Source organism: Lissotriton helveticus, chromosome 1_1 (genome assembly GCF_964261635.1).
Source record: "Lissotriton helveticus chromosome 1_1, aLisHel1.1, whole genome shotgun sequence".
NCBI classification, from domain to species: domain Eukaryota; kingdom Metazoa; phylum Chordata; class Amphibia; order Caudata; family Salamandridae; genus Lissotriton; species Lissotriton helveticus.
The window spans coordinates 585,683,645-585,706,925 of NC_136057.1; the positions used below are offsets into that span (position 1 = coordinate 585,683,645).

Below are 23,281 nucleotides of genomic sequence, written 5' to 3' on the forward strand. Positions count from 1 at the left end.
GAGGGCGATAGATAGATAGAGGGAGGGCGATAGATAGATAGAGGGAGGGCGATAGATAGATAGAGGGAGGGCGATAGATAGATAGAGGGAGGGCTATAGATAGATAGATAGAGGGAGGGCGATAGATAGATAGATAGAGGGAGGGCGATAGATAGATAGATAGATAGATAGAGGGAGGGCGATAGATAGATAGAGGGAGGGCGATAGATAGATAGATAGAGGGAGGGCGATAGATAGATAGAGGGAGGGCGATAGATAGATAGAGGGAGGGCGATAGATAGATAGATAGAGGGAGGGCGATAGATAGATAGAGGGAGGGCGATAGATAGATAGATAGATAGAGGGAGGGCGATAGATAGAGGGAGGGCGATAGATAGATAGATAGATAGAGGGAGGGCGATAGATAGATAGATAGATAGAGGGAGGGCGATAGATAGATAGAGGGAGGGCGATAGATAGATAGATAGAGGGAGGGCGATAGAGGGAGGGAGGGCGATAGATAGATAGAGGGAGGGCGATAGATAGATAGATAGAGGGAGGGCGATAGATAGATAGATAGATAGATAGAGGGAGGGCGATAGATAGATAGAGGGAGGGCGATAGATAGATAGAGGGAGGGCGATAGATAGAGGGAGGGCGATAGATAGAGGGAGGGCGATAGATAGATAGAGGGAGGGCGATAGATAGATAGATAGAGGGAGGGCGATAGATAGATAGATAGAGGGAGGGCAATAGATAGATAGATAGAGGGAGGGCAATAGATAGATAGATAGAGGGAGGGCGATAGATAGATAGAGGGAGGGCGATAGATAGATAGAGGGAGGGAGATAGATAGATAGATAGATAGATAGATAGAGGGAGAGAGGGAGATAGAGGGAGGGAGATAGATAGATAGATAGATAGAGGGAGGGCGATAGATAGATAGAGGGAGGGCGATAGATAGATAGAGGGAGGGTGATAGATAGATAGAGGGAGGGCGATAAATAGATAGATAGAGGGAGGGCGATAGATAGATAGAGGGAGGGCGATAGAGGGAGGGAGGGCGATAGATAGATAGAGGGAGGGCGATAGATAGATAGATAGATAGAGGGAGGGCGATAGATAGATAGAGGGAGGGCGATAGATAGATAGAGGGAGGGCGATAGATAGATAGAGGGAGGGCGATAGATAGAGGGAGGGCGATAGAGGGAGGGAGGGCGATAGATCGATAGAGGGAGGGAGATAGATAGATAGAGGGAGGGCGATAGATAGATAGATAGAGGGAGGGCGATAGATAGATAGAGGGAGGGCGATAGATAGATAGAGGGAGGGCGATAGAGGGAGGGAGGGCGATAGATAGATAGAGGGAGGGCGATAGATAGATAGAGGGAGGGCGATAGATAGATAGAGGGAGGGCGATAGATAGATAGAGGGAGGGCTATAGATAGATAGATAGAGGGAGGGCGATAGATAGATAGATAGAGGGAGGGCGATAGATAGATAGAGGGAGGGCGATAGATAGATAGAGGGAGGGCGATAGATAGATAGAGGGAGGGCGATAGATAGATAGAGGGAGGGCGATAGATAGAGGGAGGGCGATAGATAGATAGAGGGAGGGCGATAGATAGATAGAGGGAGGGCGATAGATAGATAGAGGGAGGGCGATAGATAGATAGATAGAGGGAGGGCGATAGATAGATAGATAGAGGGAGGGCGATAGATAGATAGAGGGAGGGCGATAGATAGATAGAGGGAGGGCGATAGATAGATAGAAGGAGGGCGATAGATAGATAGATAGAGGGAGGGCGATAGATAGATAGAGGGAGGGCGATAGATAGATAGATAGAGGGAGGGCGATAGATAGATAGAGGGAGGGCGATAGATAGATAGATAGAGGGAGGGCGATAGATAGATAGAGGGAGGGCGATAGATAGATAGAGGGAGGGCGATAGATAGATAGAGGGAGGGCGATAGATAGATAGAGGGAGGGCGATAGATAGATAGATAGAGGGAGGGCGATAGATAGATAGATAGAGGGAGGGCGATAGATAGATAGATAGAGGGAGGGCGATAGATAGATAGAGGGAGGGCGATAGATAGATAGATAGATAGATAGAGGGAGGGCGATAGATAGATAGAGGGAGGGAGATAGATAGATAGATAGAGGGAGAGAGGGAGATAGAGGGAGATAGATAGATAGATAGAGGGAGGGTGATAGATAGATAGAGGGAGGGCGATAGATAGATAGATAGAGGGAGGGCGATAGAGGGAGGGAGGGCGATAGATAGATAGAGGGAGGGAGGGCGATAGATAGGGTGAGGGCGATAGATAGATAGATAGATAGGGTGAGGGCGATAGATAGATAGATAGGGTGAGGGCGATAGATAGATAGATAGGGTGAGGGCGATAGATAGATAGATAGGGTGAGGGCGATAGATAGATAGATAGGGTGAGGGCGATAGATAGATAGATAGGGTGAGGGCGATAGATAGATAGATAGGGTGAGGGCGATAGATAGATAGGGTGAGGGCGATAGATAGATAGATAGGGTGAGGGCGATAGATAGATAGATAGGGTGAGGGCGATAGATAGATAGATAGGGTGAGGGCGATAGATAGATAGATAGGGTGAGGGCGATAGATAGATAGATAGATAGGGTGAGGGCGATAGATAGATAGATAGGGTGAGGGCGATAGATAGATGTGTGTGGTTGTGTGTGTGTGGTTGTGTGTGTGTGTGGTTGTCTGTGTGTGTGGTTGTCTGTGTGTGGTTGTGTGCGTGTGGTTGTGTGCGTGTGGTTGTGTGCGTGTGGTTGTGTGCGTGTGGTTGTGTGCGTGTGGTTGAGTGTGTGGGTGTATGTGTGGTTGTATGTATGTGTGTGTGGTTGTATGTGTGTGTGCGGTTACAGAAGGATGTATGTGGAAGAGAGCAGCAGATCAGCACAGCAGAAGAGAACAGGGAGTTAGAGAAGGAGGCGGTGGAAGGGAACAGCAGATCAGCACGGGAGACTAGAACAGGGAGTTAAAGAAGGAGGCGGGTGGAAGAGAACTGCAGATCGGCACAGGAGAAGAGATTGGCGAGCTAGAGAAGGAAGCGGTGGAAGAGAGCAGCAGATCAGTACGGGAGAATAGAAGAGAACAGGGAATTAGAGAAGGAGGTGGGTGGAAGAGAGCAGCAGATCAGCACAGGAGAAGAGAACAGGGAGTTAAAGGAGGAGGCGGGTGGAAGAGAGTAGCAGATGAGCACAGGAGAAGAGAATGGAGCTAAAGAAGGAGGTGGGTGGAAGAGAGGAGCAGATCAGCACAGCAGAAGAGAACAGGGAGTTAAAGATGGTGGTGGGGTGGAAGAGAGCAGCAGATTATCACAGGAGAAGAGAATAGGGAGTTAGAGAAGGAGGCGAGGAGGAAGAGAGCAGCAGATCAGCAGAAGAGAACAGGGATTTAAAGAAGGAGGCGGGGTGGAAGAGATCAGCAGATGGAGTAAAGAAGAGAACATGGAGTTCCAGAATGAGGTGGGTGGATGAGAGCAGCAGATCAGCACAGGAGAAGAGAACAGGGAGTTAGAGAAGGAGGTGGTGGAAGGGAACAGCAGATTAGTACAGGAGAAAAAACTGAGTTAAAGAAGGAGGCAGGGTGGAAGAGAGCAGCAGTTCAGCACAGGAGAAGAGAACAGGGAGTTAAGGAAGGAAGCGGGTGGAAGAGAACAACATATTGGCACAGGAGAAGAGAACAGGGAGTTAGAGAAGGAGGCGGGGTGAAATAATAGCAGATCAGCACAGGAGAAGAGAAGCGAACAGGGAAGGAGTTTGGGTGGACGAGAGCAGCAGATCAGCACAGGAGAAGATAACAGGGAGTTAAAGAAGGAGGCGGGTGGAAGAGAGCAGCAGTTCAGCACAGGAGAAGAGAAGAGACCAGGGAGTTAATGAAGGAGGTGTGGTGGATGAGAGCATCAGATCAGCACAGGAGAAGAGACCAGGGAGTTAAAGGAGGAGGCGGGTGGAAGAGAGCAGCAGATTAGCACAGCAAAAGAGAAGGTGCTGGGTGAGAGTGAGGGTGTGAGGGTGTGTGATGGTGAGGAGGTGTGAGGGTGGGTGAGGGTGAGCGGGTGTGTGAAGGTGAGGGTTGGTGGGTGAGGGTGTGAGGGTGAGTGCTGTGTGTGAGGGTGAGGGTGTGAGGATGGGTGAGGGAGTGTCAGGGTTGAAGGTGAGTGCGGGTGTGAGGGTTGTGAGGGTGAGGGTGTGAATGTGGGTGAGGTGTGTGTGAGGGTGTGTGATGGTGAGGAGGTGTGAGGGTGAGTGAGGGTGAGTGAGGATGAGAGTGTGAGGGTGAGGGTGTGTGAAGGTGAGGGAGTGTGTGTGAGGTCGTGAGGATGTGAGGGTGTGAGGGTGTGTGAAGGTAAGGTGTGAAGGTGAGGAGGTGTGATGGTGAGGAGGTGTGATGATGAGTGAGGATGAAGGGGTGAGGGTGAGGATGTGAAGGTGTGTGATGGTGAGGAGGTGTGAGGGTGAGTGTGTATGTGAGGGTGTGAAGGTGAGTGAGGGTGGGTGAGGATGTGAGGGTGTGTGATGGTGAGGAGGTTTGAGGGTGAGTGAGGGTGTGAGGATGAGAGGGTGTGTGAGGGTGAGGGTGAGGGGGTGTGAGGGTGAGTGATGGTGGGTGAGGGTGTCTGAGGGGCAAGGGTGAGGTGAATGAGGGTGTCTGAGGGGCAAGGGTGAGGTGAGTGAGGGTGTAAGGGTGTGTGATGGTGAGGTGGTGTGAGGGATGTGAGGGTGGGTGAGGGTGTGTGAGGATGTGAGGGTGTGTGATGGTGAGGTGAGTGAGGGGGTGTGAGGGTGACGAGGGTGAGTGATGGTGTGTGAGGGTGAGTGAGGGTGTGTGAGGGGTGAAGGTGAGTGAGGGTGAGTGAGGGTGAGTGAGGGTGTGAAGGTGAGGGGGTGTGAGGGTGTGAAGGTGAGTGAGGGTGACGGGGTGTGAGGGTGAGTGATGGGGTGTGAGGCTGAGGGTGAGTGAGGGTGTGTGAGGATTGTGAGGGTGAGGGTGTGAGGTTGAGTGAGGGTGTATGAGGGTGTGGGGGTGTGGGGGTGAGGGGGTGTGAGGGTGTGAAGGTGAGTGAGGGTGTGTGAGGGGTGAAGGTGAGTGAGGATGAGTGCGGGTGTGAGGGTTGTGAGGGTGAGGGGTGTGTGAGGATGAGGGGGTGTGAAGGTGAGTGATGGTGTGTGAAGGTGTGAGTGAGGGTGTGACGATGTGAGGGTGTGCGATGGTGAGGAGGTGTGAGGGTGAGTGAGGATGAGGGGGTGAGGGTGTGAGGGTGGGGGTGTGTGAAAGTGAGGGTGTGTGTGTGAGGGTGAGGGTGTGAGGGGGTGTGAGGGTGTGAAGGTGAGTTAGGGTGGGTGAGGGTATATGAGTGGGTGAGGGTGTGAGGATGTGAGGGTGTGTGATGGTGTGAGGGTGAGTGAGGATGAGGGTGTGAGGGTATGAAGGTGGGTGAGGGTGTGGGTGAAGGTGTGAGTGAGGGTGAGCTGGTGAGAGGGTGAGCTGGTGAGAGGGTGAGCGTGTGTGAGGGTGAGTGAGGGTGAGGGTGTGTGAGGGGCGAAGGCGAGTGAGGGTGTGGGGGTGAGGGTGTGTAAGGGGGTGAGGGGGTGTGAGGGTGTGAAGGTGAGTGAGGGTGTGAGTGAGGGTGTGAGAATGTGAGGGTGTGTGATGCTGAGGAGGTGTGAGGGTGAGGGAGGGTGAGAGGGTGTGAGGCCTGCCGTTTTGGCCTGCAGGTGGTGATAGGCGACCACGTCCAGAAATTAGTTTCACATCACAGGAGGGGGATAAAAGTTTGCGGCATTTAAAAACCAGTGGCTTACATAATGTCATCGACTTTCACTTAAAATAGTCACTCTCAGTGAGAGATGGCTAGATTCCATGTGCGTCAAGAGGGCCTGTAAGCCGACATCACAGGGTGTGGATAGAGGGGAGGGTGTAAGTAGGGAGGGAGAGCGAGAGCAGGGAGATGAGAAGAGTTTAAGAGAAAGGCAGACGGGAAAAGAAATGGTATTGAGAGGCGGTCGATATAAAGCAGAGAAGAGAGAAACAAAGGGGCAATATGTAGGGAAAAAACCAGAAGACGGGGCTATGTGTCAAAAATGTACACCTTCTTGAGGGAGGTTAAGTATGGGAAAAGGTTTTTCGCTATTAACTTTTTATAGTTTGCATTCATACTACATACACAGTGGCAAAAGTATTAAAGGGTACCCTCCCACTACAAAACCTATGTTTGGCATCACACGCCCACTCTTGCCTTTTTCCGAATATAAATAAAAGGCACCCTTGTAAACTGTGACGACATACCTGCCTTCCCGATTATATTATTGTATCTGCATCTGCGTCTTCCAGACCACTTTGTATAGGGTCAATGGAAGGTACGCAAGCCTGTCCTGACTCCCCAGAAATGTTTGGTCTCCTGCGGGGGGCGCAGACAGAAAACGTAATGTTTAAACTCCATCTGCGGACCCTCACTCTCAATGATGATCATGCAGACAATATGACAGTCATTTCTCCAAACAACTAGCAGTAGACTAACAATACGCCACCTAAGAAAATGTCTGCTCCGAGTCGTGCTAGATAGTTTTACTGGGTCAGTGGCATGCAGACAATGACACTGTAGAATATTCCAGAGCCGTCAGTGACCGTTTGTAGTTTGCGACTTAACACCTTAAACTGTTTATTTTAAAAAGTAACATATTTTATTTCCTTTATTGCTCTATCATACATGTCATTTGTCATTCCAGTAAACACCCCACCCCTTCTAAATTACATACTATACGACGGAGTAATGCAAGACTAACAACTAGGACAACCTTAAGTGTAAAAACCCAATTTACTACCGGCTGAAACCCCACTGCTATCACAGCAACTCAACGGGTTTAAGGAATTATACCATTAGCAAGCGGAGGAGGGGTTGCTCTATACAAGCACAGATAATGTGAAAGCGTTTTCATAATTTATCTTCTCGTGATCTCCGATCATCGCAATGTTAAATGAGGAACGAAACTTAAAATTTACTTTGAACATTCATAAAACTGCGAGATCAGGGTTTCATTTTTGCAGAAAATAAACAGATCCTAAACCCACAAGCTGTCCTTACGAGATGTAACAGCCGATACGACCTCACTTTAAATCCTCCTCACAGATGGATTTCTAGTTCTCGGGCGGTTAAGGGTTCAGGAGGGGTCCGCATCCCTGCCGTTTTACCTACTCTACGAATAACTGATTTTTACACTTGTGGCATACAAAACCGTTATTATGAGTTCATCCTCCACAGCAAGATGTCATTACACTGCCGAGATTAAAAGGGCCCCATTGCTATGACAGCACAGAGCAGCTTTAAAATCAGTGCAAATTATGCTTGATTCTGTTTTGAGGAGAGTCTCTGCGGTCAGTCAAATGCAGAGTTAGAAATATCGAACAACATAACACGTTAGAAACGTTACGCAAGTAAGACAACACAGTACTGCTCATAATGTTTATAAGGATGTGTTTACAGCACATGCAATTCCTGGAGTCCGACTCTGCACCTCCTGCAATGGAGGAGCATTGGATCAAGAAGGAAGACATCACGAGGCACCAGGGAACGACAGGCAGGCCCTGCCTTCTTTCCTGCATCCCAAGACGCAAATGCTCCTTACATGCCATAACTTTGTAATTGTCCATACTCATCAAAGAAGGAATGATCAAATATATTCGTTTTAAAACTAGTACTTGGGAGCCCTGGGGAGGACGCGGCAGGCTGCTTCTTGATCCAGGAGCGCGGGGTGGGCTCCCGTCCGCTTCCGGTTCGCTAGAGGCCCTGCCTACGTCGCGCCACTGCTTGCCTGGCTTCCTGTGACTGGGGGCTGCCAATAGCAGCGCGGCCCTTGGTCGGGAGGCGGGCCCAGCGCCCTCAAGGCAAACTCCGGGCTGGCGGCGGCGATTTCGAGGGGTTGCCTCCGCGAAGGCTGCAGATGTCCGGAGTGGCGGTAAGTGGGCCTTAGTTGTAGGGGGTGTCTTGGTGCGCTTGTGTGTGTGACGGCGGGGGCGGAGGGGTGTCTGTGTGTGTGCGCGCGTGTGTCTGCATGCGTCTGCGTGCGCGTGTGTGTGTGTGTGTGTGTGTCTGCGTGTCTGTGTGTGCGTGTGTGTCTGTGTACGTGTGTCTGTGTGTGCCTGTCTGTGCGCGTCCATATCCATTGTGTGTGTGTGTGTGTGTGTGTGTGTGTGAAGAGCCTGCCGGAATTGGAGCGCGTGTTGACGCGCGCGACCTTATCCGATTCCGGCAGGCTGCGTGCGCGTGCCAGTCTCTTGTCCTCTACTCTTTAGTCCTTGAAAGCAGAAATGATTACTATAGTCTCGCTTTGCGACAGCAGGCCTTTGGCCTGCAATCGCAGGCGCGAGACCTAAAAATGTATACATATGACAATTCAGCTTCAATGGTCATAAGAGACAAGAACAAGTGAAAAATCTAAAATCATCATAACTCTGTTAATTCGACCGAATCGTCAATCTCCGAGTCTATCAATTCTTTTAATAATTAGACTCAAACGCTCCTCAAATTTAACAATCCTAACTTGTTAAATTCGAGGAACGTTTGAGTCTAATTATTAAAAGAATATTTAAGAATTGAGTTTGTATATCCTCAGGTTATTAGTTGAGATCCAAGAGAAACCTTTTTTATTTTTTTAAAATAAGACATTCATTGTGTATGGTACCCCATCTCTTGGACAGTGGGGCCACTCACTCTTTGTTGTGAACTTATTGCTTGTACCACAGATGATTGAGGGAGGTTTAAAGGTCTTTTCAGGCACTGATTTTCCAGCTTATTCCACTCGTATAACAATTTTCATCCCATAAATATATTTTGTTTGCACCATGGCCATAAAAGCTTGTAGAATCGGGTGCATGTCAGGTTCTCCATAGTTCCTATAAAACGTGCATAACCCTAATATACTTGGAAGTGCCTGTGATTTTTACAATTAAAATTTCGATTTCTAGCCTAAATTTGAACCAAAATTAATTTCTAGGTATCTAAAGGACGTAACTTTTCCCACCCTTATTTTATTTGTAGACCATTGATATTTTTTTCTTTTTATGCCTAAATACATATCAGTTTTTTCTATATTTATTATGAGTTTTTCTTATCACATTTAACGAAGGCATTCAATTTAATTTGCAATCCTATTTGCGTTACATCCATCATTACCAGATTGCCTACATATATCGGAGGGTATATGTCATCTTCCGATTTTTAGAGGGAATTACGGGGCACTCAACAAGATTAAAGGTAACTTCATTAAATAAATGACAAATAAGGTAGGGACCAGTACAAAGCTCTGTTGTAGCCCGTTCTTAATAGATATTTGTTAGGGCAGCAGTCCTTGATTTATTTAAACTCTTGCCCATTTGCCCCCATGTGCTCCCTTCATGATTTATTTCAACTCTTGCCCATTTGCCCCCATGTGCTCCCTTCAGGATATCTATTATCCCCTCTGTGACTTTTTTAGGTCTCGACCTAAAGCATTGCTTTAGCAATGTTTGTTTTCAAGATTTCTAGTAAGCGGTCCGAAAAGTCTGCCAAAACGGTGGATTAGACACAGTTCATGTGATCTATGCGCGTGCACAAGTCAGCCACGTCACAAACCACCATTTGTCTGTGCCTCGCATCAGACTTCAAAGCTGCCGCTCCCCCCCCCATCAGACTTCAAAGGAATGTGTTCCCACCCCCGCCACAGTAATGCCTAGAGCTTGTTTACTTTTAGCGCGAGGCGCGCGCTTCTTTTAAATGGTTGCTTTGCACCCTCAAACCCCTTTCGTTTTCACCTCTTTCCGGTGCACAGTTTAGTCTCATTGTATTTTATCTCTTAATGCACATTCAACTTTTGGCCTCTCTGCTCACACTGCCTGGATGATTTAGACTAGACACTTCCAGCCCCTAAGGAAGTGTGACAGCTGCAACAGCTGGAGGGCCGCTACCAGTGATTCTCATGGCCAGTAGCTCAACTCCGCTTCTTCACCTCCCTTACCGTTCCAGAAGGTTCCATCTCGGGAAGATGAACTACTTATTTAGTATTTGTGGGCCACCTTCCGTCCTGGCACAGCTAACATTTAAATTGCGTTGGGATACCCAGCATAATGTTGGGAATTTTTGGTAAAAGCTTGTTACGTGAAACTTTTGAAGTTACACTATCATGCTACATCCCGTACGTATGCGCCATGTGCAAAACCTTTTTATTACAAGCACACAGAAATACTTCCATCCAGGGCACAATTCTCTTCCATTCTCTTTACTCACCAATACCCCATGTCCCATCGTTTTCATTCTCTCATTCCTCTCCACCTCTGTTCATTGTCTAGTCTTTCACCCTCTCTGTGCTTTGCGTTCCTTCTCCCCCACCGCTTACTCCAGCACAGCAACCCTCTTTTCATTATTACTTTCGGTTGCACGCTGCACGCCACACACTGCTGCACGCCACACACTGCTGCACGCCACACACTGCTGCACGCCACACACTGCTGCACGCCACACACTGCTGCACGCCACACACTGCTGCACGCCTCACACTGCTGCACGCCTCACACTGCTGCTTTACTCACACTGCTGCTTTACTCACACTGCTGCTTTACTCACACTGCTGCTTTACTCACACTGCTGCTTTACTCACACTGCTGCTTTACTCACACTGCTGCTTTACTCACACTGCTGCGCGCCTCACACTGCTGCGCGCCTCACACTGCTGCGCGCCTCACACTGCTGCGCGCGCCACACACTGCGGCACGCCACACACTGCGGCACGCCACACACTGCGGCACGCCACACACTGCGGCACGCCACACACTGCGGCACGCCACACACTGCGGCACGCCTCATGCCACACACTGCTGCCCGCCTCACACTGCTGCCCGCCTCACACTGCTGCTTTACTCACACTGCCGCCCGCCTCACACTGCCGCACACCTCACACTGCCGCACGCCTCACACTGCGGCACGCCTCACACTGCGGCACGCCACACACTGCTGCACGCCTCATGCCACACACTGCTGCACTCCTCACACTGCTGCCCGCCTCACACTGCTGCACACTGCTGCACGCCTCACACTGCTGCACGCTGCACACTGCTGCATTACTCACACTGCCGCCCTCCTCCCACTGCCGCCCTCCTCCCACTGCCGCCCTCCTCCCACTGCCGCCCTCCTCCCACTGCCGCCCTCCTCACACTGCCGCCCTCCTCACACTGCCGCCCTCCTCACACTGCCGCCCTCCTCACACTGCCGCCCTCCTCACACTGCCGCCCGCCTCACACTGCTGCTTTACTCACACTGCTGCTTTACTCACACTGCCGCACACTGCTGCACGCCGCACACTGCTGCACGCTGAACACTGCTGCATTACTCACACTGCCGCCCGCCTCACACTGCCGCCCGCCTCACACTGCCGCCCGCCTCACACTGCCGCCGGCCTCACACTGCCGCCGGCCTCACACTGCCGCCGGCCTCACACTGCCGCCGGCCTCACACTGCCGCCGGCCTCACACTGGGGCACCGCCACCACATCACTCTGGGGCACCGCCACCACATCTCTCTGGGACACCGCCACCACATCTCTCTGGGGCACCGCCACCACATCTCTCTGGGGCACCGCCACCACATCACTCTGGGGCACCGCCACCACATCACTCTGGGGCACCGCCACCACATCACTCTGGGGCATCACTCTGGGGCAACCGCCACCACATCACTCTGGGGCAACCGCCACCACATCACTCTGGGGCACCGCCACCACATCACTCTGGGGCAACCGCCACCACATCACTCTGGGGCACCGCCACCACATCACTCTGGGGCATCACTCTGGGGCAACCGCCACCACATCACTCTGGGGCAACCGCCACCACATCACTCTGGGGCAACCGCCACCACATCACTCTGGGGCAACCGCCACCACATCACTCTGGGGCAACCGCCACCACATCACTCTGGGGCAACCGCCACCACATCACTCTGGGGCAACCGCCACCACATCACTCTGGGGCAACCGCCACCACATCACTCTGGGGCAACCGCCACCACATCACTCTGGGGCAACCGCCACCACATCACTCTGGGGCAACCGCCACCACATCACTCTGGGGCAACCGCCACCACATCACTCTGGGGCAACCGCCACCACATCACTCTGGGGCAACCGCCACCACATCACTCTGGGGCACCGCCACCACATCACTCTGGGGCACCGCCACCACATCACTCTGGGGCACCGCCACCACATCACTCTGGGGCACCGCCACCACATCACTCTGGGGCACCGCCACCACATCACTCTGGGGCACCGCCACCACATCACTCTGGGGCACCGCCACCACATCACTCTGGGCCACCACACCGCCACCACATCACTCTGGGACACCACACCGCCACCACATCACTCTGGGACACCACCACATCACTCTGGGGCATCACTCGGGGACACCACCACATCACTCTGGGGCACCACCACATCACTCTGGGGCATCACTCTGGGACACCACCACATCTTCCTGGGGCATCACTCTGGGGCACCACCACATCACTCTGGGGCACCACCACGTCACTCTGGGGCACCACCACGTCACTCTGGGGCATCACTCTGGGACACCGCCACCACACCGCCACCACATCACTCTGGGACACCGCCACCACACCGCCACCACATCACTCTGGGACACCGCCACCACATCACTCTGGGACACCGCCACCACATCACTCTGGGACACCGCCACCACATCACTCTGGGACACCGCCACCACATCACTCTGGCACACCGCCACCACATCACTCTGGCACACCGCCACCACATCACTCTGGCACACCGCCACCACATCACTCTGGGACACCGCCACCACATCACTCTGGGACACCGCCACCACATCACTCTGGGACACCGCCACCACATCACTCTGGGACACCGCCACCACATCACTCTGGGACACCGCCACCACATCACTCTGGGACACCGCCACCACATCACTCTGGGACACCGCCACCACATCACTCTGGGACACCGCCACCACATCACTCTGGGACACCGCCACCACATCACTCTGGGACACCGCCACCACATCACTCTGGGACACCGCCACCACATCACTCTGGGACACCGCCACCACATCACTCTGGGACACCGCCACCACATCACTCTGGGACACCGCCACCACATCACTCTGGGACACCGCCACCACATCACTCTGGGACACCGCCACCACATCACTCTGGGACACCGCCACCACATCACTCTGGGACACCGCCACCACATCACTCTGGGACACCGCCACCACATCACTCTGGGACACCGCCACCACATTTCGCTGGGGCACCGCCACCACATCACTCTGGGACACCGCCACCACATTTCGCTGGGGCACCACCACATTTCTCTGGGGCACCACCACATTTCTCTGGGGCACCACCACATCACTCTGGGACACCACCACCACACCACTCTGGGGCTTCACCCTGGGACACCACCACCACATCGCTCTGGGACACCACCACCACATCACTCTGGGACACCACCACATCACTCTGGGGCATCACTCGGGGACACCACCACATCACTCTGGGGCATCACTCTGGGACACCACCACATCACTCTGGGGCATCACTCTGAGACACCACCACATCACTCTGGGGCATCACTCTGGGACACCACCACATCACTCTGGGGCATCACTCTGGGACACCACCACATCACTCTGGGGCATCACTCTGGGACACCACCACATCACTCTGGGGCATCACTCTGGGACACCACCACATCACTCTGGGGCATCACTCTGGGACACCACCACATCACTCTGGGGCATCACTCTGGGACACCACCACATCACTCTGGGGCATCACTCTGGGACACCATCACATCACTCTGGGGCATCACTCTGGGACACCACCACATCACTCTGGGGCATCACTCTGGGACACCACCACATCACTCTGGGGCATCACTCTGGGGCACCACCACATCACTCTGGGGCATCACTCTGGGGCACCACCACATCACTCTGGGGCATCACTCTGGGACACCACCACATCACTCTGGGGCATCACTCTGGGACACCACCACATCACTCAGGGACACCACCACCACATCACTGGGGCATCACTCGGGGACACCACCACATCACTCTTGGGCACCACCACATCACTCTGGGGCACCACCACATCACTCTGGGGCACCACCACATCACTCTGGGGCATCACTCTGGGACACCACCACATCACTCTGGGGCATCACTCTGGGACACCACCACATCACTCTGGGGCATCACTCTGGGACACCACCACATCACTCTGGGGCATCACTCTGGGACACCACCACATCACTCTGGGGCATCACTCTGGGACACCACCACATCACTCTGGGGCATCACTCGGGGATACCCCCACATCACTCAGGGACACCACCCCCACATCACTCAGGGACACCACCCCCACATCACTCTGGGGCACCACCACATCACTCTGGGGCACCACCACATCACTCTGGGGCACCACCACGTCACTCTGGGGCATCACTCGGGGACACCACCACATCACTCTGGGGCACCACCACATCACTCTGGGGCATCACTCTGGGACACCACCACATCTTCCTGGGGCATCACTCTGGGGCACCACCACATCACTCTGGGGCACCACCACGTCACTCTGGGGCACCACCACGTCACTCTGGGGCATCACTCGGGGACACCACCACATCACTCTGGGGCACCACCACATCACTCTGGGGCATCACTCTGGGACACCACCACATCACTCTGGGACACCGCCACATCACTCTGGGACACCGCCACATCACTCTGGGACACCGCCACATCACTCTGGGACACCACCTCATCACTCACGTAACACCAACATCACCACATCACCCACGGAACACCACCACACCACCCACGGAACACCACCACACCACCCACGGAACACCACCACGTCACCCACGGAACACCACCACGTCACCCACGGAACACCACCACGTCACCCACGGAACACCACCACGTCACCCACGGAGCACCACCACGTCACCCACGGAGCACCACCACGTCACCCACGGAGCACCACCACGTCACCCACGGAACACCACCACGTCACCCACGGAACACCACCACGTCACCCACGGAACACCACCACATCACCCACGGACCACCACCACATCACCCCCAGAACACCACCACATCACTCAGCCCAACCACAACAGCATCACTCAGTACCACAACAGCACTGTCCTTGCTTGCTACCAACAAGCATTGCAATAGCCAATAGGACTCGCATTAGGAAAGTGTGAGCTATTGGCTTCATGAATATCAATGCTATTCATTTATATATTTTCAAAGCCAACACATATTAAAAAAAGTTGCCATTTACAATACCAATAGCTCACACTTTGCTAATGCGAGACCTATTGCATTGCAAATGCTTGTTTTATTCAGTTCCTTCTCCGCTTTCAGCATCATGCTTTTCATTAAAGTGGAAAAGAAACGGATCTTTGTCATCTCCTTCTACTGCCAATCATTTACAAACCCTACTTATTTATATTACTTTAATATGATTAATTGAAAGGTCACCGCAGTTTTCAAAGACTTGCAACAGTTTTCACATTTTTAAGGGTTTTATCTTTTTCCACCTTTTCTCTAACTACTAATAGCTACATAGAGGTATACATCTTCTCTTTCCACAAAATAATCTTTTGCTTGTTTCCTTATGAATTAATCTAAATTTACACCCTTTGGATTTAGCCATGGTGCAACCTTCTCTACCATATTTGGGTATTTTCTGTAATCCTTCTTACTTTTAAAGTGTACCACAGGGACTTTGTCTACTCGTTATTTTTCCTTTCCCTTCTACCCACGTATTGGCCCGATGTGTCATCTTTTTGGGGGACCCCAGCCACACCCCACCCCACCCCGACCCACCCCCCTCATGTGAAAATGTTGCCACACTGCTCTTGGGAGAACTTCTCTTCCGTTTTCTTCATTTGCAATGATTGCTCCTTTATTTAACCCTTTTTGTATATCTTTTCTTCATTCAGCTACAGTTTCCTTGTGGGGGTGCGGAAGGGGGTGGCTTCCCTCCTTGCATCTTTCCTTGACCAGCTGGTCTACTGCTTCATATTGTATATCTTTTTTTATAATAATGCCACTCCCCATGCCTTCTTATTAACCAAGGTTTATAAGAAATATAAACTGATGTTTCTGTCTTGGTCCCTGCTTCCTCCATGAATGCATCAGCACTTCTTACCTTTTGCTTTTCCACTGAGTGTTAACTCAACCGACCTTACTAGTAGTGGTAGCATACAGTTATTAATTCCTTTTATTCACATGCAATGATATTTAACATGCTGGTTTTTTGATTTTATTTCATCATTTAAAAGCAATGATTTTATATAGCCCATAGAGTTTTTTCCGTTAAAAAGAAGCATGTCTAGCATAAAAGATGACATTGTTTCTGTAGCATTGAAAGAGGAGGAAAGACCTTGCAACCTATCATACTTTCTCTTCATATTTTCATTTGTTCCCAATTCTTTTATGTTACCCAATGTGGATGTCCCAAAAATAGTGTCTTCACTTCCATAGCTTTTAGCACTGAGATTTGAATTTGCCTTTGGGAACTGAGGTGATCTCGAGAGTCGTGGTTCTGGGAAATGCTTCTCAAAATTGGATCTTCAGCGCTGTCGCCAGTGAGACTTATTGTCAGCGACTTGCCTCTCAAGTGGTACAGACCGGGGCACGCCCAGGTGATTGGGGGTCTGTGGACGCCCATGTACAGGCACGTGCACATCTCCTTCCCAGGCAAACCAGCATGCAGTGTCACTTTCGCCCCTCACTTTCGTCCCATCGTTGGAGCGGCCCGCAATGGCGGGTCCGCTCAGGAAATGAACATTGATACTGTGCCTTCATCAGCACAAATTGAGAATCCCCCACTCGCCTGGTCTGCGGGGGGAGGATCCTTCTCAACGGTGGCTGGCTGAGCCGGAGCACTCCAGCTCCTCTACACTTCTGGCTGCATGACGCGGGGCTCTCTCCATAGGCATAGGCATGGGAGCCCCGCACTGCTGTGTGCCACTCTTCCTCTCTGCTGGCTGCACGTCGCGGGGCTCTCTCCATAGGCATGGGAGCCCCGCACTGCTGTGTGCCACTCTTCCTCTCTGGTGCCAGGGCTCTCTCTTCAGCACGAGAGCCCCGGAAAGGGACAGGTGCTGCCTGCACCGGCTGCACGCGCCGCCACTGGGCCCGATTCACAGGGCACGCAAAAGTTGCAGGGCATGCGAAAGTTACAGGTACCGCGCATGCGCGGGCAGCCGTCGCCCTCCCAGCCCTCGCTCTCCCAGGTCTCCTCCCGGGGCCGGATGTGAAGTTGCTTTCTGTTTTGCTTGTTTTTTTGGATCCATTTCACGGCGAAGCAACTAAATAAATCAATGGCTGACGTCTTGTTTAATTGATGTGTTTACACGATATACTGGGTGCCTTGTGGGGCTTCGTTCATAAGCGGTCTTGCCATGGTGGCGCCCACCCCAACCACCCTCCTTCGCCCCCCCCCCCCCAACCCCCCTTACAAGCAGCTAAACTAAAGCACCCCGTCCCAGCCCCATGTGGGTGCTTTATATGGAAGCCTGCTTTCAATGCTCCTGTCCTGGCGTGCCACTGTTGGCATTTACACTGGTATTCAAAGGTGTCGAGCGAAGATGCAGGCATCCTTATGCCATCAGCTCTTTGTGCCTCGCCACAAATCATACTGTCCTTTGCAGGGTGCATGTTTTGAATGAATTATTCAGAAGGATGCTCTGCACAGAAATCACTAAACACCGCTGTTACTCGCAGCACACGTTTGTGTAGTGCAGCCACTGGGACCTCTGTAAGGCATGTGGGCCTGCAGGGTTGTGCTCGGTGTGCTGCGAGCGCTTTCTATGACCGGGCTGTTGATAACCTAGATGTGCACACAAACCTACCATAGTATATCTACTCTTAATCCTTCAGTCCCCGATTGCTCGTGGTAAACACTGGTAACTGCAACGCTGCGAAATGTGTATCTGACTGCGTAGAGCGTTAGTGGTGTCTGTTAATACAGAGCAATTTGTTGTTGTAGACAGGTACTGCTGCTGATAAATAACCAAACAGTTCAACCGGTTCACTTCCGGTGCGGGAGAACTGTTTCTGCTGAAAGTTTGTTCAAATTCGCCTGTTGCGGCTGTAATGTGTTAGAAATTAAAGAATAAAGTCTTCGATAGCAAAGGAAAAGCCAATAGGGATGGTTTTAATGTGCTACAGTCTGCAAAAATAGGCATCTACAAATGCACACAGGCCTTTTGTTCCATGTTTGTAGCCTGAAGCACAACAAACTGGGGAAGTTTTTTAAAACAAGCATTTGCAATGCAATAGGTCTCGCATTTACGAGAGTTTGAGCTAATGGCATTGTAAATGACAATGCCCTTTTTATTTATGGGTTGGTTTTTACAAACCGATAAATAAAAGGCATTGTCATTTACAATGCCATTAGCTCAAACTCTCGCAAATGCGAGACCGATTGCATTGCAAATGCTTGTTTGTTTATTGAGGAGTCTTGGGAAACAATTGACGGAGACCCAGCATCACCCATAGGAGGTCATTTTGGACACACGTTTATCCACTGCCGACAGTTGGGCCTCACACTTTTCCTTTGACTTATGGGCTTATTGATTTTCCTTCTAGCACCAGCCATCTCATTGGTCTCAGTGAACTCTATGAACTCTTACATTTCACTATCTACTCTAATGGGTACACTTTATTCATTTCGCGTTCTTTCTATGTAGATCACAAATCCTATATAATGTGTTTTCTTCAGGTACACACAAACCACTTTTCCACACTTGGCTGGTTCACTGATATATATCCCTATGAATCTCTCCTGCTGCTCAAGATAGCCTGCAACTTAATATTCCTCCAGCACACACTGGCAAACAAATTATTATCCAGACCAGTGCTGGCATCTGATTCGCCACACCACTTTTACCAGCTACCTACTTAAAGACTATTCTCAGGAAGGGTGCCTGGAGGGTAGGGGCCCGTTTGTAGCCACATATCCCACACAAGGAGGATTACAACCACTAATTCGGAACGCCAACTAACTGGTTGAGCGACTTTGAGCGACGGGCCTTATCGGTCCTCCAGAAACACCCCAAGGCACTTCAAAAGTGCTCCAAAAGGACAGCATGGTTGACGGTGAGGCGGCAGGCAAGCATTAAGAAGAATTACTCCAAAGCTTTCCATTCGGTGCAGGAGCAAAGCAGTGCATGGCAGCTTCAGTGGGAACAGAACAGTGAACAACAGTTTCAGCGGCAGTAAAGCGTGTAACTTGCCATTCAAAGCAGGAACTGGACTTGGCTTTTTGCCCAGTAGTGACTAACAAAATAGGCAGATGAAGGAGCAAGATATTCGTTTTGGAAGGGATATGGGGTGGATTCCCCTCCAGAAAATGCTGCTGCAAATCCTTTATTCAAGGTTGGATAGCAGACAAAGGTCAACTTTAAAAGCTTCTCTTAATTATTTTAAGAGCAACTGTGTGTCCTTTCTGCAGGGAAAGGATTCACCCTTCTTGCAGGAACTGAGATGGCTAATAAGAGGTTTTCACTTTCTATAGATGCATGTCCCAGGGTAACTAACTTCACGTTTGTAGTGGGCTTCAAATCAGCAAGTCTCACCAAGCCATGTGCAGATCTGCAAAACATTTGATCAAGATAAAGCAACCATCTAGAAAGAAGTAAGGGCGCAAGCAGTGAGAGGAGTCTTCCTTGATTTGTAGAGACAGTGGGAGAGGCATGATGGCATAATATGTGGCAAAGGCACAAGTTGGGCATAAATTACAGCATGGAAATACATGTCATTTGAAATGTCTGAGCATCTTTTCGGGGAGCAAGCAAAATGAGAGGACTGTTTTTGGGAGGGTGAGTTGGGCCATTAACCAATTTAATGTGTTAAAACTGCGCCCTGAATTTAACCATTACTGACTATTCTTCTGAGACTGACATATCTAGTTTTAAAAGCCAACTAACAAAAGGGGTGTGGGAGGAGATTTCTACATGGATTCCAGGCCATAGAGGGTATTTATACTGTGGTCTCAGAAAAATTCACATTTATCTGTACAGCTATAAAGGTGTACTATGTTTTTTCTTTTCCTTGACCATTTTTCCTGCTCATCCTTTTCAACTGTAGGTCTTCACAGATGGGATTACCAATAAACTTATTGGTTGCTACGTTGGAGAAACTATGGATGATGTTGTCTTGGTGAGAATCTATGGAAATAAGACTGAACTTTTAATAGATCGAGACCAGGAATTAAAGAGTTTTCGAGTACTTCAGGCTCATGGCTGTGCACCCCAGCTATATTGCACCTTTAATAATGGACTATGCTATAAATTCATGCAAGGGGAAGCTTTGAATCCAGAGCATGTCTGCAACCCAACAATTTTCAGGTATGTATGTTAAAAGTTCTTCTATAGCTCCAACAGGCTATGGGAATTCATGCTCTTGTAAGAGACTATCTGGGAAGGAGAGGCAGACATTTTGATGAATTTTGTAACAATTGTAATATTGTATATACAGTTAATTGTGTATTGCAAAATGCTTTACACACTGAAGTGACTGAGGAGATGGTGTTGGAGGAACAGAAGCATTTATTCATATCTTATGTTCCACAAACGTTTACATTCATTACAATGTGGCGCAAAGGAATCCTTCTTTTTTTTTTTTTGCCTTATACACCACTCTTTAAATTGATAAACCTTAATCTGTGCAACTTAGATCGTTTGGTGATTCTTGGGATGTTGCTCTCAGGTAGCACAATTATGTGCTGGAAGAAGTATGGGACTTAATTGGATTGGGCTCATATTGTATGCCCCTATGGTATTGCTTAGTCCTTTTCACATATTTCCAAATTAACATGTTTCAGTATTTGCCTTAAACACTGCACAAATGTTTGGCCCGAAAGTGTGATAGCAAAAACTGTCAGCAGCGTAGACTATTTGTTGGCAGATCTATTGCAAATCTGTTGTTTCCAATACATTACATACGCTTCAAGTAGGCTTTGTGACGTCCATGTGGGAGGCTGGCTCTGTATGTACTTTACCAAATTAAGGTCTAGTGTGCACGGAGTCCAGTGGAACCCCAAAGGTAGGCAGAGGTAAAAGTAGATAATACCTTACTCTCTATTTGTGGTAGTGTGGGCCAGCAGTAAGGCTTTATCAGAGGGTAGTGTTAATCATTTATTGTACACACTCATGCAATAAATGTCACACACTCAGACTGAACTCAGACCAATTTGTTTGTACAAAAATATTTAGTTATTTTATTTCTAGGACCAAGCCGTGCCTGGTGCAGGTAAGTGAAACAATACTTTGCAAGATTTATGCAATGAGTTACAGTTGAATGCAGGTTCAAATGCAGGTGGTTGATTTACAGGTAAGTCAACAGTCAAGATTATTTTTCAGTTACTTTGTTGATTATTGTACACTGTACTTCTTGGATTACTTTTTAAGTTGCTTTTGCTAACCAGTGTGATATTCCTAGATACAACACTGGGACATTTCCTAGACAAAAGGTACGTAATTCAGTATTTGTACATTTGCAGTTTTTCAAGGTTTCATACAAACCAACTCCACACTTAAAAGAATTTTCAAAGAAAAGCAGTCTGTGCAATCCTATGGGAGTAAGTGAAGTTATCGGTTTATAGGTAAGTAATTGTTTGTGGGAGTTGAGTTTCTAGGGTTAGAACCAGGGTTCCCCCCCAGGACCGAGGATGCACTCTCATAGCACCCTCTGCGGCATTAGGGTGGCCGGGCGCAGAGTGCTGAGTACCTATGTTATCCAATAGGGTATAGGGGGCTTCCGGTTGGTGGCACGAGGTTGTGGGAGCAAAGCTCCTGGTGTTAGACTCAGGGCAAAGGGGGGGTCCGTTTTAGCCCACAAAGTGCACCCACAACGGGACAGGGACAGCCGGGTGCAGGGTGCTGGTTTGGCGTCTGGTACCCTGTTGATTTCAGTGGGGAATCCCTGGTTGCAACAAACACTGCCGGCTTGGGGACGGAGATCTTCTGGAGGTGACCACCGGTTGGAGAAGTAAGTTGGGATGCTGGGACACCGTTGGTTGGGACACCCAAGGCCGTGGGATGGCTGGTGCAGGTGTGTCTTTAGGCGTCTGGTTTTTCTTACCAGCTCCGGTCGGGGGCATCCTCCAGAAAGGGGCTACAGGCGTTAGTTGGAGACTTGAGGAAGGTCAGGGATCACCAAATCCCAGGTCAGGATCACCGGGGCGACCTCATTGTGGTGTTGGGCCACTCAAACTCTGTCCATGGCTGGTGCAGACTCCCGAATTTAGCCAGAGACCGAGACTGTGGGTGAGCAAATCCGGTGCTCATTGGAGACAAAGTCTTGGTTTGGGAAGGCAGGGCAGGTCCTCTGGGATCTTGGAGGCATCTGGCTGCAGGACACGCCAGGATTTCGCTGTAGCAGGTCGAGGTCAGGGCAGGCTGGTAGGGCTGGGGCCAAAGCAGTTGGTGTCCTCTTCCTTCTTCAGCATGGCTCTTCGGGGTGGGCGGAATTTGCGTAGTCGCGCTACAGAAAAGCTCAGTGAAACGGTAAAAAATCTCAGCGAGCACGCAAACGTTCCGCAAACACGCAAAATTGCTTGTTCCACCCATTCACAATGCTTTTTTCCTGTTCGCGAACGCTGTTTGCGTGCTCGGGAGAAATATCTTGCGAACATGCATTTTGAAAGCCCGAACAAGCAAAAAATTCCGCAAAGCTGCAGATCACGGAATTTTGCGCAATTCCGCGTTCTCCACAAAACTCTAAATTACCCAAATTCCGCGAACGGAATTTACAGCCTAGGCCTACTCTCCGGTCCTTCTTCTTGTTTCTGCTTGTCTGAGGAGGCGAGGTTCGAGATTGCCTCTAAATACTAGATTTAGGGGCGTTACAGGTCAGGGCCAATGAGTCCCTTCCTTGGGGTGGGTACCCCCCTATTATGCCACCCTCCAGTGGAAGAGGGTATAATCCTCATTCTGGTTGGCTGTGTCCCCCCATCTGCAGGATGGTGAGGCCAGAGAGTTGTGCTTTACCTCATCTCCGCCACCTGACGGGTGGGGCTGGCAAAGGCGGGCTCGCCTCTCCTCATAACTTGGTTTACCTGCCGATTCTCCCTCCCAGAACCGGTGGGGGCCAGTTGCTGGGAGCAGCAAATGGCTGGGGCAGCTCACGAAGGCGGCAAGCATTTGAAGGTTCCCCTT

The 23,281-nt window shown here is 50.5% G+C and overlaps 1 protein-coding gene across 2 annotated transcripts in view; it reads left to right on the top strand.

Annotated features, from left to right (window-relative positions):
* Positions 1-23,281, top strand: part of ETNK1 (ethanolamine kinase 1) — a 164,128-nt gene that overhangs the window by 29,631 nt on the left and 111,216 nt on the right. For both annotated transcript variants that reach the window (XM_078674091.1, XM_078674092.1), the window contains exon 2: positions 20,211-20,470. In XM_078674091.1, coding sequence (XP_078530217.1) covers positions 20,211-20,470 — 260 coding nt within the window. The remainder of the gene's footprint in view (positions 1-20,210; positions 20,471-23,281) is intronic.